We start from the raw sequence: 17,850 nt of genomic DNA on the forward strand, positions 1-17,850 counted from the left end.
GATCAAAAAAAATTTCGCTGATCCTATTCATGCTTATATCCCTCGAGCCAGGATCGAACTAGCGACCTCAAGATGTTTTTTTCGGATTTCCAATTACAGTCTTGCGCTCTCCCAATTGAGCTATCGAGGGATGTTTTGACTGCCAAAGTATCCGTATGCATTAAGCATTCTTCAGGACGACACGATGTGTACTATGCGAGCTGCCGAGCCCTAGATATAGCATCTCGATTCTCGAACCACCAACGCAGTCACAGGAATGGAGGTCGACCTATCCGAGAAGGTGCCGCAGTGGAAACACATACTAGAGATCGTAACGAGCGTGGGCGCACCGTATTTGCTGAGGAAAGCCATGTTGTTACGCCTCACTCTATTGAACTTGAACGAACATGTGAGAACGCCGTCGCACGCGGTATCACCAAAACGATATCTATGATGAACGATGGAATGAAGAAAAAAAGTACAACACGATGATCTAAGTAACCAGGGACATAGAACCATCCGAAAAGGAAAAGAAAAAAAAATCCACAAAACAAATCGAAACGATAACTTAGTGTGAGAGAAAGAAGACTCATGGTCCGACCAGAATTGAGACACGATAGAAAGGATTAGCGGTGTAAGAATAGGATGGTCAAGATGAGGATGATGAGGAAGAAGAACCAAGATGAAAATATGAACGACGTCGACCTCCCGTTCAAATTAGGCTGTGGGTGAATATGTGCACCCCAATCACTCCATCACCTCCGTGATACTCCCATTCGCAGTCCCCAACACCTCTTCCCCCTTCTCTTTCACCCTCTCCGCCCTCTTACTTCCACTGTCACCCTCACGTGGCCTAAAGCTCCAAATCTCCACAACCGTCTTCCCCGCCCGCTTACACATAACCGCACACACCTCCCTCCTAAACACAACCTTCCAAACGCTCTCACTAACCTCGCTCATCTCCCTCACGTAGTTCCCAGTCTCTACCTCAAACAGCCTCACCCGGCCGTCATTCCCACCCGTCACCAGCCACCCGAAATCTGCGTCAAATTGGAGCGCAGTGACAGACGAATCATGTGCGGCGATGCGGTTTCGGACGGTGAAGTCGGAGAGGGCGAAGGTGATGACGCGGCCGTCAGCACCACCGGTGACGAGGAGGGAGGCAGAGAGCTGGAGTTGGCAGACGAGGGCAGTGTGGCCCTGGAGAAGGGTAAGACATTGTCCGGTACGGGCGTCCCAGACGCGGACGGTGGTGTCGAGGCCACCGCTGGCGACGCGTTCGCCGTCGAAAGCCACGGAATAGATCTGGTGGAAGTGACCTGTGAAGACGTGGATACATTCGCCGGTGTCGACATCCCATAACTATGACAAGCATGACGGTCAGCAAAATCTCTATGGAGAAGACGAGGAACACAGACGAACCCGACAAGTGCAGTCGTAGCTCCCGCTGACAACCTTGTTGCCACAGACATCCAGAGCCCTTACGCTCTGCGTATGACCCTGTAGCGTCCGGATCATCTTACCCTTCTGGACGTCCCACACCCTTAGTGTCGAGTCTCGGGAGCCAGTCACTGCGATCGGCCGATTATGCAGCACCTTCAAACAGCGAACCGTCGAGGTATGGCCCTGCAGGACATAGATACAGTGCCTATATCATTCGTCAGCAAACCCCGTCTGCACGAAAAAGAGTAGAGATACGAACCCAGACTTGAGATCCCACACCCTAACCATCTTATCGCACCCCCCGCTGACGACCAACGCATTCGGCTGTCCCCACCCCTCACTCGATCCACAAACATCATCCTGCTTCCTCCTCGCCTCCGCCGCCGCATCCATCTTACCCAGATACCTCCTCGGCGCGTCCAGACCCAAAGCTGCTCTCAAACTCGGGGGCAACAATCCATCCAGACCTTGCGGATTGACGACGTTCGTTCCCGCAGGAGTCCTATTATGCCTCAAGAGATGGTCCAACCCTGGGCCTGAACCCTCCTGCGCGTCTGTCCGACTCCTTCCACCGCCACTCGTACTGCCCAACCCTGGGCCCCTCCTCTCCGTCTTCTTCTCGCTCACATCATCACTCGGAGAAGAGTCTCTCGACCACCCACCGCCCGCACTGACCAAATTGACAGCCCAAACGCCCAGTTCATGGCCCACGAGGGTGCGCACGAGCACCCCCGTATGTGCTGAGAAGACGTGAATGCGGGCGTTGGCGAGACCGGCGACGATCCAGTCTGTGTCGAGGGCCACGGAGGTGACGACGCCGTGGTCGGGGTCGACGATGGGGACGCGGTGCGTGCGGAGGAGGCGGCCGCCGCGGCGCCAGTTAGTTACTAGTGAAGTCGGAGAATAGTGGTCAGTCGATTGAGAAAACCCCGTGTGAGGCTATAGAAAGAAAAATACGGGGAGAAGCTTGAGTATTTCAATGTTTCAAGCCCAGCGACTACTAGAGTGATGACCGGGCCATGAGACACATGCCGACCACAGGTGTGGCGCCACTCTGCTGCCACACAACGACAACAATAGGCATCATAGCCAGCGTGGCGATGTGAGATCTGATTTCTGCAGATTTCGTGACAAAAAAGTTACCGAGAAACCAGGACGCCCATGGTTATAAAACTCGGTTGGCTTTGGAACGACTCCGCAATAGGGCGAGCAGGTGTCATCGCAAAGCGGCGGCGAGAGCTCGGAAGTGACGAAGTGTGGGTTCCCTCGAGGCCTCTGGCTAGATACATCGAAGGTTCTTCATGTTTCAAACAATAGTCGACTTCCGTCATAGCGGCACACGCGCAACACAGATACGCGTATCCATAGCGTCCCTTCCCACTCTGAAGGCGCATAGACCATGATTCATGATGGCGAGCACAAGCAAAGCAACAGTTGAAGTCATATAATGAGGACAACGACGTACCTGTCGCGAAAGAATACTTGAATAGGCTGTGGTAGGATGGATGGCCCTCTGGCCGCCGATTGTGTCTCGAGGTCCAAGTCGAGCCGCTCTGAGCGGCCAATTGTTGGAACTCTTCCTCATCTTCTTCTTCGTCCCTCGACATCTCACTCTTCTCATCCACATCCATCACTGATTCGACTTCGCCGACGTACCGATGGAGGCAGCACATTCTCCGCCACAGAGATTCGTCCTTCAGTAGACCACACCAGTAGCGGCTAACTTGACCCGCCCGGGCGAGCGTCTTCGGCTCATCGACGAACCTCAGAACATGAAGCGCAAGTTCGGCCGGAAGCTCCTTCAAGAAATCCCTCTTGAGCAGCGGTGCAATAGTGGTAGAAATGAAAAGGAGCTCGGAGGGGTTGCAGTCTGCGAGAAGCGCAGCTAAATATTGCCGACGAAGTGAGGGTCCGAGAGCGGATAGCGAGGCAAATTCCCGACGAGACAGTTGAAAAGGGTCATTAATGTCAAGAAATGTCAACGAAGACGATGTGCCGTGACTCTGTGGGCGGGGCGATGGGGCGGGTGTTGGTGGGGATAGGACAGGCATGTACAGTGTCGAGGCGTCCGACGGGGCCGCCATCGACGGTGGGTCCATCGGAGTCGGAGTCAGAAGTTGTCTTGAAGACGTTGGTGATGATGGCGAGAATGCCATGGTAGATATAGATGAGGGTTGCTCGCTGTGTGCGTCGACGACGGGACGACCGTGTTGAACGTCTCTGGCAAGAGAGCGTAAGCAGCCCGATGAGCGCTTGTTCCGCCGTGCTGTTTAACGTATCGTGGGAAAGTAAGGTTGCACGAGCCAAGCCTTTGGTTCTGTCACGGTTCGCCTCAACCTCAACCTCAACCTCAACTCGTTCCCCTCCATGATAGATAATTTGGGTGATATGAGCTTTGATTTTACTTCTGTGTCATAAAAAAGCGTACTGCACCATGCAATATCCATAGGCGACTCTAGGAAGGCAAAGTGCAAGTCTGCTCAGCCTCCACTTCCTCCCACTTTGGCCGTCTCTTCCTACGTTTCCTTGTATCTGAACATCCAGTGTTTATCTGATGGGGAGGATATGTGGTCTGATAATTTAGCTTCTGATTCTTTTCTTTTACTTATTGTCTCGGCGTCCGTCCTCGTGCTTTGCCTTCATCGGGCTGTCTGGTCTACTTGGTCGCTGAGGCACTCTGTCAAACGGCAGTACCACCAGTCCATGCTGCAGAAGATTTCCTGGTCCAAATTCTGAACATTTCTCTGATGGACGTGGACATTATGGATACGGAGTCGACATGGATACGACACGTGCATCACGAAGACAGCGTGTGGGATCAGTCAGGGTCTTCACAAAGCGACGGCCATATCGAGTCGAATCGGATGAGTAAGTGCCAACACGTTGCCATCCGTCGCATTTCCCATAAAATCAACAACACTCTCTAGCTCAGACCCCCGCCTTCTCTGCTCCTCCCTTCACCTCCGTTGTCCTCAGTGCGTCCTGACTGCTTCCGCACTTATATCCTGCCCAATATAAACTTCTTTTCTGTGAGTAGATAACGGCGAGGCCATATTACATCAACAGTCGACAGCGGCCCTCCTTACCATTCTCCATGACCAGCGATAACCCCAACCAACCCTCCCGGAGTGGCCGAAGCACCGGCCACCGCGTCACCCCAGTCCACAAACCACATTCCTACCCTCCCCGCAACACCACCACCAACGATACGAACCATACTCGCGATCGATCCTTCGTCGCGGCATCGTCAATTACCACTACCACCGCATCGCAGCGCACTTTCCAGGACTACTACGCCCCGACCCGCGAATCCGAAACGCCCTCCGAAACAGCCCACCGCGTCTCCCGAAACTTCCTCTTCCTCCCAGAAAATCAGCGTCCCAGAACCGACGAAGAAGCAGCGGCGTTATTGAGAAGGTGTGGGCCCACGTCGATGACGACTGGGCCTTTGAGTTTTGGTGATTTTTGGCAGTCGGTCGTTGCGCATCCGGGATCGGGAGGTGGAGAGGAATATGCGCCGACGGGGGCGCAGATGATTTCGTTGTGGATCGGTTCTTGTTTGGGGCTCTTGGAACGAGCGGAGTGAGGCGACATGGATGTGGGTAAGATGGAACTAGGGTCCAGTTTGGCTTGGGATTGTGTTGGTTGAAGAATGATGTGGCGGGGTCTGTGATCGGTATTATCTTCTCTTGGAATTGTACGAGTTGTCGTTACGGTTAGTGTGGACGTGGTTCGATGGGGCCGATAGAGTTGACCTCTACTGCTCGCCCGACGTCTGAGAACACACCGTTGTTTCCTCTCGATTTCTTTTCTATCAGTTCTCCACCAGTTACTTACGATGCTCTGTTGGTACTAAGTCATTGCATGTGGCGAGGTCAATTCAATTTTCGAGCATTGAATCTACCACACAGGTATCTCCAATAACGACGATGCTCATCTTGACGGCGACGAGGTCCGAAACATAACCACGACCAACTCCTTGTGGGCCAATAGTTGATCCATACGGAAATGCCCGACTTTTCACTTCGCCTTTCTTTGAACGTTCATGTTGACAATAAAAACGATGAATGAAGCTAAGGCTACCTTTCGTCCTTGATCTGTCTCTTGTGATTCCAAATCGGTCAACAAAGAGTGTTGCTTTGAAAGGAGGTTTTGAGGTTCGGATCCATTATCATTCTTGCTTTGAGTTCCCATGGATCGTACCCATGCCTGTATTTGCATCGAGGTCCGTACTTGGTCCGAGCAATGCGGCCTTTGTTATCGCATTTCGAGTACACCAAACCATCGAGACTATTCAAGAATAAAATAGGGAGATAAAAGCAACCTCAGAGCAGGAGAAGTATAAGACTTCGACGTCCATCGACAGTTTATACAGTACCTCCCATTCCTCCTGTGTCATATTGACTACCTCCTCCATATATACTGCCCATAAACTACTCTGCCGACGTCTCATCACTTGTAGATCGCTCTAATCGAATATGTACTTCGACTATTCTCCTGGCTCTCCCTGCATTCACCGCTGGTCTGGGAATACCTGTAGTCTTATTACTGACCTTCTGTTAGGCCTTCCGAGTCCCCCATCATGTAGGTGACACGTTCTACCTCACGGGCCCAGGACTATAAGTACGCTAATCACAAATATGGGGACAATGCTAACACGCTTCCTTTGCAGACGCCGCTTCTCTAGAGCTTCAGATTGCCCGAGGCGTACTGCGCAATCAGTGGGTGCAAGCGTTACTTCTGTTCAATGCCACCCAGCCCAAGTGAACGAGCTCGGGATGTGCTATTGTCGGAAGTGTATGCACCTGTCTCCTACGGCACCCACCAGCAAGACACGGCTGCCACCATCGAGACGTCGGAACCCATTCCAAGAGGGTTCCCCCCGTCGTTGAGGTTTTCTGCGACCTTTACTTGGCCCTGGACCGTACATTTCGTCAGTTGCTCCCGGTAATAACAACTGGAGCATTGGACAATGACTAACTTTGCCAACTTTGCCTATTGTCTCCGACCAACACTGACACATCCAGTCGCGAAAGTACAGCTGACATCAAGCGCCCAACTGGCCATCAAAGAGAGGTGCATACCATTCACGTTCATCCATTCCCCTGCCTATTACTTCGTCTACCTAGCTATCCATCCTGACACTTTCTTCTCTTCCAGTCTAGGGCCACTGGACGGTCCATAAGAGAGTAGTGGAGGGGCGTGGGAGGCGCACAGGATGTGCCGCTGGCCGTGGCGCCGAAGGTCTGTCATTCTTATCTTAGAACACAGAGTGTCAGAGAACTGAGCAGCAGAGATAACCGACGCCTTCATTTTCCCTTAGAAGACTCGATGAAGGACAAGCGACGGTTTTACATATTTCTAAAAATCTGCGAACAGTACGTCTCCCGCCACATCCTACCATGCACTATAAGGGACTAACAATGTGGGCATTGATTGCTCGTCTTGAACCAGAGCGCTCCCAGAGTTCCGACCAATATAGAGTATCTACATTGCACGACTTATTAGGGTCGGAGAGTCCTGCACCAGGCGGCCCACGCCGTTCCTCCACTACAACAGATGCTGACCTGAGACAGCCAACCACCAGCTGGGAGACAATGGGGACGAATCGTTCGCAGGACACGATTCGTCTACGACCGCGGACGTGTACGGCTTGACCCCGATCCTCTCCACGGAGGGACACAGTAACATACCTGCCAGAAAGGACACGATCCCTCCCTCGACGGCCGTCTCTCCAACTCCTCCTGGAACTCGAATGCCGACGACTAAGTTCACTTTCGTCAAGAAACTTCCGCTGGGTTCTTCAACGAGGTCACTCAGAAACCGAACGCCTTTCCGGACACCGCCATAGCACCCCTCCCACACGCTCCAGCCCTGCCGACCCCAGACAACCCACTCATCGACCCCACTCCCCATTCCATCGACCCCACTTCTCTTGCATCCTCATTTCATACAGGTATTGGAGGCCAATAGGAGGAAGCGAGAAGAGTTCTTTCAGTGGCGCCGTGAATTGGAAGAGAAGATTCGTTCGATGACCCAGGGTACCACACCACCGACTTCGACTAGCTCCGAAAGAAATACAAGCACGTCCACGGATTACAGCGTCCAAATATCCTTTCGGTCTGGGAGACAGAGCACCAACGGCCTCTTCCTCGACAGAAATGGTTCAACAACTCCGTTCGATAGTCCACCAGCTCCACGAACGGAGACTTCAAAAATACCACGCAGCACCAACAGCTGCCTAGCTCTCATCCTACCCAGACCGCAAACTCGGCCTTTGATCCTCTCGCGCCTTACACTCCACATGCCATGCCGTAGCCTGCGAACCTTGCAAGCACGGAGGAGCCTCCACAAAACCCCGCGCCAAGTTCCCCATACCCTCTGGCGATCCAAACATGGACAGGGGTACATTTCATCCCTTCATCGACGAATATACTAGGGATGTCCGTCTTTGTCGAACAGGCGCACTTCATCCTCACGCCCGAGATGGAGAGGTTGACAGACTTGGAACTCAGCGACGAACCTCAACAGATGATCGATGCCAGACGCAGGGCATAGTCTACGTCTACATCGTCGAAGAGGAAGAAGGTTTTTCGAAGGGTGAGGAGCGAGACAGAAGAAACGAACTACAGAAGTATTGGACCAAAGACGCAGACGAAGACGTCAGAAACACGAGGAGGAGTGACGGTTCAGGGGGATGCGGCCGCTCCGGCAGAACACCAACCAGAGCCTGAACTCCAACACGATTACCAAGGTGAAGGTATAGCAGCTCCGACTGAGGGCGATAGCCATTAGCAGAAGCTCGCTGACCAGTTTCACCCGGTCATCGTGAAGGGTGACGTGCTCCGAGAAGGGGGACGTCGATCCTGGGGCTGTGTGAAAATTCTGGAGAGGGTGGGGCGACGTAGAGCAGGAGTGGAGATGACTAGAGCGAACGAGGGGCGACGGGCGATTAGAGGGAGAGTTCGCGTCGGGTGGCGGATGTGGCCCACGTTCACTGCGTCATTGCTGAGAATCGGATAAGGTCTATTGAAAACTATCGTTTGCATACTAGGAGCGTCTTCATTTTGGTCAATGTATACTATGCGTTCCCATTGGGGCATACTGAGACAAAAATCTCACCGCCGCACCGACCGTTTAGAAGCGCGGCTATCATGGAATCCAAACTTGGTTTGTTTGAGTTCGAAGCGTGTCTCATGAATAGCGATACGTGGCCGATCCGGGCTACCCCATGAACACTGATACAGTAGCTGTAGTCCTCGGCAGATTTCATCACGTATGAAGCGAGCTGTCATGGTAGTGTTTCGATGACATCAGGATGATCCTTATGACTGCCTGGGTCGCAGCTCTACATATGCATGCTTCGAGAAACAGCGACACAGCACAGTTCTACGACCTATAGTGTTTGTCACTGACCATACACAGTCATGCTGTCTGATGTCTGATGAACCATATACAACGTCGGAGTCGAAGGCCCAAAAGAGAAGGGGCACTGTTTAGGTCGGCACACAGCCTGACCATCCACGAAAGAAGCCGACTGTAATATATAAGGGTAGGGGTTTCCTACTCTGAGACGTGCCCGGCACATCGTTTATAGAAGACGCTTCTACTGAAACGCCATACCTAGCAACTTATGCCTATGAGGCTCGATGGAAACAGCAGAGTCCAAGATTGTGTTCCGTCTCGCGCACCTCGTCCCTTGATTCCGACTGGTATCGATCCCCGTTCCGCTCTTATCAATGAATGCCAAAAAGATTACGGAGTCGTCCCTCTCCGTCGTGATGACTGGGTCGACCGACGTGACCTGCTTCAACCATCAGACTCAGCGGAGATAACGGCGAGTTACATATCATGCAACTGGTAGCGCAAGCATGACTGCTAATGCGTTTTGAAATCATTTGCGATTTGCAGCTCGGTGAACTCGACACCCCCCTCAGCGACAACGAGCGCTTGGCGAATAAATTATCATTGGTCAGCTGGGTTCCGGAGTGTGCCCCAGATAAATGAGCCCTTGGCCGTTAGAGTTCTCCGTTATCCGTCATACAGACTACGCTTGGTCGGTACATCCAATACCAGGCAGATCAGCAGAACTCAACTTTCAACGCATCCAACGCTATAGAAGTTGGTGGCGAGGCCAGTCACTCCACCGTTCTGACCGCGACTACCGATGAATATTGTATCAAACGAGTCAGTCGAGTGATCTTTCTCATCGACCCACTCAGACGTTGATGAAGCTTTCTGCGTGACACTTTACCACAGCAGAATTTCGTCCACAGCCCATTCAGCATGCCGACGTATGATATCGACCGAGTCAGTCAGTCTCTCTGTCTCATTGATCAGAGATTCGAATGCTGACATGTCACTGAAACCGTGCAGGCATCGGGGTGGTGTGACACACAGTTGCCTTCCGATGTCAAACATGACACAGCTGCCCACAATGTGTTCAACCCCATAGTCAAGACCTCCAGACGTAACCCCCGTTGTGGCGAATACGCGAGCGACAGTCCTGTCGGCCCGTCGGTGTGCCCCACGGGCATTACCTGGCTTCCCCTCCTCGAATTCTCTTCATCTGGATCACAACCTACGCCAAGTACGAGGGACTGGGAGTTTATTCCATGGAAGCCACAGAGGAATACACGTCGTTCTCGAGGCCGGAATCGGAAAGGTTATCCGGGGCAATTCAAAGAGATGCCGACTGATATCGGGGTGGGGTTCGGTCCCAAGAGAAGTAAACAAGAGAAATATCTCAAATGCGGCTTTCCGACGAAGATCGAAACTGTACTCAACACTGCGACGGTCTCGAAGGTTGAGGAAGGTCGTGACTCCTTGTCTCAGCACAGGAGACGCTCTGCGGGGTTCCCAGACCCTAACAAGGAAGCGTATGGAAGGAGCAGAAATGTGGGCGAGGATAGCGTATTCTCGTCCACGGCTGACTGCACGATACCAGCCACTTCTTGCCAGGGTTCTGCTTCATCCTCACAAGAGCGCGTCTGGTAGAAGCTGGTAGAAGACGAGCGCAGTCGACATTGATGAAGGAAAGGTGAGTGTGCTCTGAGCTGCACAGAGGGATCGATGGACGTAGGAAAACGCAGGACGAAAGGTAGCGACACAATGATGAAGTCGAGTGGACTTGGTGCTTTACATCTACATGATCTGGTTTTCGGACGGTGGATTCCAATGGACAGCCATCTATTTTAAGGATTGAAGATTGCCACGTACCTTACACGTACCTACTCTGACGCCCTGTCCGAAGAAGATCCAATTTCTTTTTCTGTTGATCGATATTTGGACTCCAGTGAAGGTAATTGGTCCAGCGATGTGTTTCCTAGTAAGAAAAAATACACGCGCATCATGAGTCCTAGAACCTCTTGAGACTAAGATGGAAAATACTGTGTATCTGCAATTGTGTGTGAAAAATACGGAGGCCACAAGGAGGCCATGTTGTTCATCACATTTCGCTGTTTGGGAGGCAAAATCCGCGTTGCATTGGTCACTGGCAAGCTAATCCTCGTCACTTTTGTCAAGGAAACATTTCAGAATGCTGGCGGAGGCAGTCTTCTCAGGAAAGGATGAGAGTCAACAAGTCATGGAAACTGACGACTGCCTCACTCTATCACTAAACCCCGGATATGAGGTTAGGGTTTGAGTGGCGTCATGTTGATTGGGTTTCGAGAAAGTACTTGCCTCAAAATTGCTCCTACCACACCGAGACCCTTTGCGCTTGAATTTTTCGAATATTGTTGCTCTCTCTGAGCGGGGGTTTTTTCGTACTGTCTTTCCACTGGAGTAAATTGACGAACTGGAATGAGATGGTTTGAGGGGTCTTTACTCCAGATAGAGCTGCTGGCAGCGACTTCATGTCGCGGGGCTCTTCCTTGGAAAATGCACTGACGAATTTGTTCTGATGTGGAGGGTGAAGTCGAGTTGTAGCATTCGCTGGCTTACTCGCCTGATCTACATCCAACTATTCTCGCCATTCGATTCTCGTCCTAACTCTATCGGTGCTCAGATTCACATCGCAAACACTCAGTCAAGACCGTGACAGTCTTGAAAACGGGATGCAAGGCACGTCTATCAATGCCAAAGTGTCTCGCGTCGCAAGTTTTCGTTCTGACGCCACAGGTACAATTCAGTGCAGCATATAACGACTAGCAATTGCTGGGTAAAGTTCCTCGTGGTTTGATTTGATCCACAGCAGGGGAAGTCCGACTGTTTCGCTGTCTTGTCTTTGTCCACTAGCGTCGACGGTAACAGCGATGAATCAAAACTAGAAGCTCTTTCATGTAGAAAAAACAGCAACTGTGACTCTATCCCTCCTTTGTCTTTGCGCTTCCACGCTGGCGAACAAAGCATAGTGGGTTCAAAGTCCGTTATCACTTCCTTTCGGATGTCGATCGTTCTTGGCGCCTTTGCCCGAATCGAGGCCTCGCGAAGTATGACTTTTGACACTTCCCATTCGAGAAGACTATAAGCATCGAGGTAATTCAAGGATAAAGAGGGAGAGCAATAAGGACCTGGGATAGTAGAAAAAGCATGAAAACTCGATGTCCAATGAAGAAGTAATATCAATTCCCTTACCTGCCCATCCACCACCCACCGAACCCGCCACCTCACCACTGATACTTCATTGGAGCGTGGGCTTCAATCACTCCTACCACCGAGAACTCGTTTTCCATGGCTCTGGGAACACCTATAGTCTTGTTACAACTCACGGGCCTTCAGATACCCACCGGGCCATGGTACTTCGACGACAATCATCCTGCAATGAATCACCACTTGTCATCGCTGCTTGGATTCAAATGGTCGGTGGTAGACCACATCACCCACGATGCTTCCAATCATCGTACCCTTCCCTACAACTCAGGCGTCGGCACCTTCAATTCGGTGACGCCAGGAGGACACCAGCAGGGGAGGCCTCGCCAGGTGGGTGCAATCGCTTTGCCAGAACAGCGTCGCAATACATATGTGAGCCAGCTAGATCTCTTTTGCAGCGATCTGTATTCATCTACTGACACCTCGACGTGCCCTGTCGAACAGTGGGGATACACCACAGGACAACGCTCTGATATGGTTCCTCCGATGGCGCGTAGCCAAAGCTCTTCATCGTCATTGATTGAAAATCAAGAGGATTGTGGAGGATTTATACATCAAGAGGTCAGTCGATAATGGCTCATGGTTAATATCTCCCGGAGTACTGATGAGTATATGTAGTTCGTCCGTGCTCTGGTGTATAGCGAGGAGGCACAGCACGATTCTGGTAGCTTTCTCTTTGGCATGGCGTCGGCTGGCACAGATCGTGATTACGACAACCCAACAATGGTGAACGGTTATGCACAAGATCACATACTCCAGGAGAGTTTGTCACAGAGCCAGGTACGTCTGTCCTTGGATTCCATACTGCAAGACGAAAAGCTGACCGCGATCCAAGGTCGATGCTCAGGCCGACGCAGACGACTTCGGAAATGCGACTGACTTTAGATGCAGAAAATCATCCGGGATATTCGTCTCTCTCGAGCAGCTGGGGTATCCTCCAAATAAGGACTTCCCTGAAGTAGTCAATGGGGAGAGCGGATCCATCAGCCCCAGCGACCCCACCGGTTTGAACAGTCCCATCCCCAGCCGGATTAACGACATATCAGGATCGATCGGCAACTCAGGGGTCGCTCCCAACTCGTTCAAAGAGGCGGGATTAGTACCTGCCGTGTCGAGCACGGATGAATCGAACGGCCATACTGCATCGAGCGCTGGCACCATGCATGGTACGAACATTCCGCATGGGCTTCCCAATGATGTGCCGCACGCGCGAACCCGTGGAAGCGCGAAATCATCGTCCCCAGCTGCACCCGCAGCTCCTCCCGCCCTGCCCACTCGATCTCGACGCAAAGTCAAACAGCACGACGGCGAAAAGAAAGAGAAGCGGCGGAACAGAGACAGGAAACGAAGCAGAAGGTTGGAGAAAAGAAGGCGAAGCAGCAGGATGAAGAAAAGGAGAAGCAGCAGGACGGAGAAAAAATATCTTTCCCCGGGAGGTACGCACCTCGGCAGAGGAGTGGAGATATTTGGTTCACGGAGACCATATAGGGGCAGACAATCGACAACCGTCTCCAGAAGGGAATCACGAAAACGGTCAAGAAGACCGGTTTCATTGTCCCGTATACCCCACCTCCCAAGATCAAGGTTGCACCCCCGCAACCTGTCTTGACTTCCTAGAAGTCAGTTCGGCGATGGGTGGACTCTTAGATCAAGAAGGGTAGGCCTTTTAGGGTACCCTCACCGAAAGAGGATTACGGGCGGCAGTTGGAGGGGTGGAACATAGGCCCACCCGTGGACGCGGAGAAGGGGACGGGGGAACGCGGAGAAGGGAACGCTGCTCGTCTGCGTCCTCGAGCGGAAAGAGAAAGACGGTGAGGAGCGAGGTGGATGATTGGTCAGATGAAGACGCTGGACCTACGGGGAAAAAGCGATGGCCCTGCACATCGGGGCTGAAAGTTCGAGTAATTGTGGCCGCTGTGGCGGTACACCAACCAGAGCCTAAACTCCAAGATTAACCAGCGAAAGGTATAGCAGCTCAGACTGATGGCGATGGGCCGCCAGCTGCAGCGAGCTAACCAGTTTCACTCGGCAACCGTGAAGGGTTGAGAGACTCCGAGAATGGGATGCCGATTCTGGAGCTGCGTGAAAGGGGGATGGAGAGGGAGAGGGAGAGGAGAGAGAAGTTCACAGGGAAGGGAACGGGGACAGGATGGCCCGAAAGGTACGGAATGGTTCTATGGAGGTAATTCAGGCGGTGTATTTCGCTATAGCGCAGAGAAATATCAGTGAAGCATTATTCCGGAGTTCATCTCACCTTCTATCTCGTCAGTCTGGTTTGTATATGTCCTTTGCCTTCTTCGTACACCGTAGCGTGCAACACACAAGGCCTGTGATCGTCGTGATCGTCAACCTGTGCGCTCCGGTCCATACCGAGAGCTGCGTACTGTACTTGCTGGGCCCTGTTTCGCTTCAGTTATACGATTCGATGGCCAGCTATGGCAGCATCGGGGGAAGACTGAATATTGAGCACACACACCTGCCAACGCGCTTCACGTTCTTCCGCATTCATGTTTTACGGCGTCGAGAAACCTCTTGGCTGGATGTTTTCTCCCCAGCAGCCAGTTCAGGAATACTTGTATGAGGAGACGTACTATCTTCGGCGTGAAGCCAGTTTCATCGTAGTTTCCAGTCCTTCAAAAGGCGTCACGAACCACGTACTCACCATGTCACATTTCAAGACCACAAGAATAACACTCTTAATAAATCGAAGTCATGTCTATGAGCACGAGGTGGGAGATGGAGAACAAAGGATGAGCCGAGTTTCAGGATCGGTCCAGGCAGCCCGTCGTAAAGCGAGGTGCCACATCGGTGCCACCCAAGGACACTTCCGTGCCATCGAGAAAATATGATCACCGCATCTCTTTCTCCCACCACCACCATCCACCCACCTCTACTTTCTTTTAATTTCTTTATTTCTCTCTTTCTCTTTTGATTTATTGCTGGAGACTCGGAAAAAGAACATCATGTCCTCTCATAAACGTCCTCACACACCACTGGACGGCGACTCATCCCCCAGAGACTCACCGACTCCCAAAGCAGCGCGAATCGTACGCTCTCCCAGTCGCGCCGCAAATTCCTCGGATTCCTCTTTGTCTGAAGCCCCGTTATATTGCACCCTACCGCCAACCTGTAATCCGCCGTCACATAAACCTACGCCGCTTGCGAACACGAAGGAATTAGAGTCACATTATGCGAAGCATCATGCCCATGTGTGTGAGGTTCGAGGGTGTGGATGCGTTTTTCCGGACGCTAGGTTGTTGGAGCTGGTGAGTGTTCTCGTACACTTTTCTCTCGTCTCCCAAAGCATCCGTTGGGCACAGGGCACGGAGTCGTACCGCACGAACATGGCAAGACTTTACTAGTCTCGAACGTCAAGCCCACCATAGTCTCCGAAGATGTCCACAGTACATGGAACCTCTGGAGCATGATATTGTGGGCGTAGACATTTGCCTGGCTTGGTTTCGATGAACAGAAGGCTCCTTTTGCAACGCTCTATGCTCATTGAGGGCAACTCGCGCCCTTCGTGCTGCATTGCCTGGGCACTTTGATCCTTGAATTTGAGTCTTATGCTACTCTCAGTTGTAAAATTGTCGTCTTGGGCGCTGCAATGTCCCTGCGAACTTCGAAGTGTACGTGGCGCCAAAGAACTTGCGCCACAACAATGCATTTTTCGAAACAGCCTAAACCCGACACCAGGGGCCGCCTTTGGTCTTCCTCATACCCTTCACTATATGCAACCGTGAACTAATCAACTATTCCATTGGATATAGCACCAGACAGAGAACCACGACCCCGTCGCCGAGGTCCGCAAAGAGCGCGGAGACAAGATCGTACGTCCCACTCATATTTTTCCATACTCAACCCCTTGACCCCATTCTCTCTTCCCACGCTTTAAATTCCTGATGCACCTCAACTGACCTCATTTCTCCGTATCGTAATTGCCCAGTTCGCCTGCTTCCTCCCACCGTCCCTCTGCCCGCGCTCCTTCTCAACCCCCAAAACACGCCGTCTCCACCTCATTCAAGTACACGGATACCCAAAACAGTACTTCTTCGCTATCACGAATAAGGGGATGGGAGGGCTATTGAGGAAGTGGGGCGAGGGTGTTAGTTTGGTTAGGCCCGATTGGAAGGCGAGGGATGGAGGGGCAGGCGAGGATGGGGAGGGCGACGGCGACGGTGAGACGGAGATGGAGGGGCACGCAGATATAGAGGGAGGCATGGACGTGGAGGGTGTAGTGGATAAGGGCGACGAAGGTGTAGAGAAGCAAGGAGGAAAGAAAGCGGCGACGAATGGCCACTCGACTGCGTCGGTTGTTCAGCAACCCACAGATATCAGCACACAATATCGAAAACCTTACGCCGCTGCACAGACTGTCAGATCTCAGCAAGACCAACATCAATATCCACCCCATCTACATCAACATACCGATGCGAACACTAACACCACCAACACGCGACCACAACAGCCAAATCAGGCAGACAAACCGAGCCTCGGAATGGATATCGATGCGATGATGGACCAGATGTCTTCTTTATCGCTCGTACCTTCGTCTGTGAGGTTCGGAAGGGGAGGGAAGACTTCGGGGATGGGATTCGCCAGAGCTGGTGGCAGGACGACGGGCGTGAAGGAACATGGGATGGGGAATGCCAAGGGCGCAGTGACGGGAATGACGGGAAATAACGCTAGCAAGGCGCATGGGGCAAGAGAGGGAGCTGACGGTGCGATGGACATTGAGATGAGCAACGGTTCGAACAGAACGGCCGGGAAGAATATGTCGGTCGATCATCGAAGAGTTGAGAAGGAGGGAGCAGCAATATCCCGGAAGGCACAGTTTTCGGGAGGTGATAGGGAAGGAGACACCTACGATGACGCGCAGATAGAGACGAATGCGAGCAATTCGGTCAAGGGGAAGGGGAAGAGCACCCAGAGAGATGTACGCAGAGGCAGGGATGGGGACATGGATAGACAGCTCGAAGAAGACATGAGCGTGGACGATGCATCGCTCTCACCTTCGCCTCAATCTTCACCGCCACTCGCAAAGAGCGGAGCAATACACAGCACAAACAGGACGAATGGAACAGGACGTACCCAAGGCGGGCCACATGCCCAGAGCCGGGGGCGTGGAACGATCGGCATGCGAGGTGGAAGAGGAGGTATGGGATATGGGCACGGTATGAATGGGATGAACGTGGCTCCGAGGGGAGGATGGATTGGTGCAGCTATGCCACGAGCTGCGGGTATTGGTATCGGGGTGAATCATCTTGGGTTGAGAGGCGGTTTGCCGCTAAGAGGTGGGAGAGGTAGGGCAAGAGGCCGAGGTGTTGCCCGAGGTGGTGGACGAGGAGGCGGTGATGGGGGTGGAATGTAACGAAGACCAATGCTCGAGCAGAGAATAGAGAAGTTGCCTGGGTATGCTGAACGTGACATTGGTGGCTAGGGATGCTTCTGAAGGAGACGCGATGCATTGCTGTTGAGCCCAGGAGAACTTTCGTGGAGGAAGCTGGGTGTGACTGGCTGGATCGCAGATGTACGATTTCTTGCTTTCATTTGTCTGTTAACGGTTTTGTCGCTTTTGGCTATGCTGCAATCAATAGTGTGCTGACGGAGTTCTAACATGATCAATTGTGCTCTTAGATTGTTATGGTCACTTCTTTCAGGCCATGTTCGTCAGGGAGTGACGAGGACTCATGGTGAGAGGAAGTGTGGCGTGCTGCACTCCGTGAAACCTACGCCACCTACAAAGCAATGGCATGGGGATAAGTTACTAAATCCGAGGAAGTTCGCATAGGTTCGGAGCCCTAGCGCTATATACATAGGCCTCGCACACTCGCA

The 17,850-nt window shown here is 52.3% G+C and overlaps 5 protein-coding genes and 1 non-coding gene across 6 annotated transcripts; 4 read left to right on the plus strand and 2 right to left on the minus strand.

Moving 5' to 3' along the window:
- Positions 1–38: 38 nt before the first annotated feature.
- Positions 39–130, minus strand: STEHIDRAFT_t288. The gene has a single exon. It is a non-coding gene; the product is annotated as a tRNA-Tyr (tRNA).
- Positions 131–483: 353 nt separating this feature from the next.
- Positions 484–3,473, minus strand: STEHIDRAFT_105353 (WD40 repeat-like protein; the record flags this gene model as incomplete). Its single annotated transcript, XM_007310375.1, has 4 exons — positions 484–1,341; positions 1,402–1,627; positions 1,682–2,309; positions 2,888–3,473. The coding sequence occupies 4 exons, from the start codon at positions 3,471–3,473 to the stop codon at positions 727–729; spliced, it is 2,055 nt and encodes a 684-aa protein (XP_007310437.1). The 3' UTR covers positions 484–726.
- Positions 3,474–4,516: 1,043 nt separating this feature from the next.
- STEHIDRAFT_162714 (uncharacterized protein) lies at positions 4,517–5,008 on the plus strand (the record flags this gene model as incomplete). The annotated part of the gene is made up of 1 exon (XM_007310376.1): positions 4,517–5,008. The coding sequence occupies one exon, from the start codon at positions 4,517–4,519 to the stop codon at positions 5,006–5,008; it is 492 nt and encodes a 163-aa protein (XP_007310438.1).
- Positions 5,009–9,161: 4,153 nt separating this feature from the next.
- Positions 9,162–10,419, plus strand: STEHIDRAFT_115766 (uncharacterized protein; the record flags this gene model as incomplete). Its single annotated transcript, XM_007310377.1, has 5 exons — positions 9,162–9,221; positions 9,334–9,393; positions 9,469–9,609; positions 9,685–9,732; positions 9,799–10,419. The coding sequence occupies 5 exons, from the start codon at positions 9,162–9,164 to the stop codon at positions 10,417–10,419; spliced, it is 930 nt and encodes a 309-aa protein (XP_007310439.1).
- Positions 10,420–12,096: 1,677 nt separating this feature from the next.
- STEHIDRAFT_162716 (uncharacterized protein) lies at positions 12,097–13,632 on the plus strand (the record flags this gene model as incomplete). The annotated part of the gene is made up of 5 exons (XM_007310378.1): positions 12,097–12,387; positions 12,460–12,576; positions 12,634–12,795; positions 12,851–13,306; positions 13,504–13,632. The coding sequence occupies 5 exons, from the start codon at positions 12,097–12,099 to the stop codon at positions 13,630–13,632; spliced, it is 1,155 nt and encodes a 384-aa protein (XP_007310440.1).
- Positions 13,633–14,951: 1,319 nt separating this feature from the next.
- Positions 14,952–17,621, plus strand: STEHIDRAFT_172592 (uncharacterized protein). The gene is made up of 3 exons (XM_007310379.1): positions 14,952–15,281; positions 15,786–15,845; positions 15,962–17,621. The coding sequence occupies exons 1-3, from the start codon at positions 14,979–14,981 to the stop codon at positions 17,384–17,386; spliced, it is 1,788 nt and encodes a 595-aa protein (XP_007310441.1). The 5' UTR covers positions 14,952–14,978; the 3' UTR covers positions 17,387–17,621.
- The last annotated feature ends 229 nt before the right edge of the window (positions 17,622–17,850 follow it).

This window comes from Stereum hirsutum (assembly GCF_000264905.1).
Source record: "Stereum hirsutum FP-91666 SS1 unplaced genomic scaffold STEHIscaffold_20, whole genome shotgun sequence".
NCBI classification, from domain to species: Eukaryota; Fungi; Basidiomycota; class Agaricomycetes; order Russulales; family Stereaceae; genus Stereum; species Stereum hirsutum.

Excerpts from the sequence above, each read along its gene's own strand:
- STEHIDRAFT_172592 (XM_007310379.1), top strand. The coding sequence starts at position 14,979 with ATGTCCTCTCATAAACGTCCTCACACACCACTGGACGGCGACTCATCC. Across the intron at positions 15,282-15,785 it reads ACGCTAGGTTGTTGGAGCTG|CACCAGACAGAGAACCACGA; the intron begins GTGAGTGTTCTC and ends CATTGGATATAG. Across the intron at positions 15,846-15,961 it reads AAGAGCGCGGAGACAAGATC|TTCGCCTGCTTCCTCCCACC; the intron begins GTACGTCCCACT and ends GTAATTGCCCAG.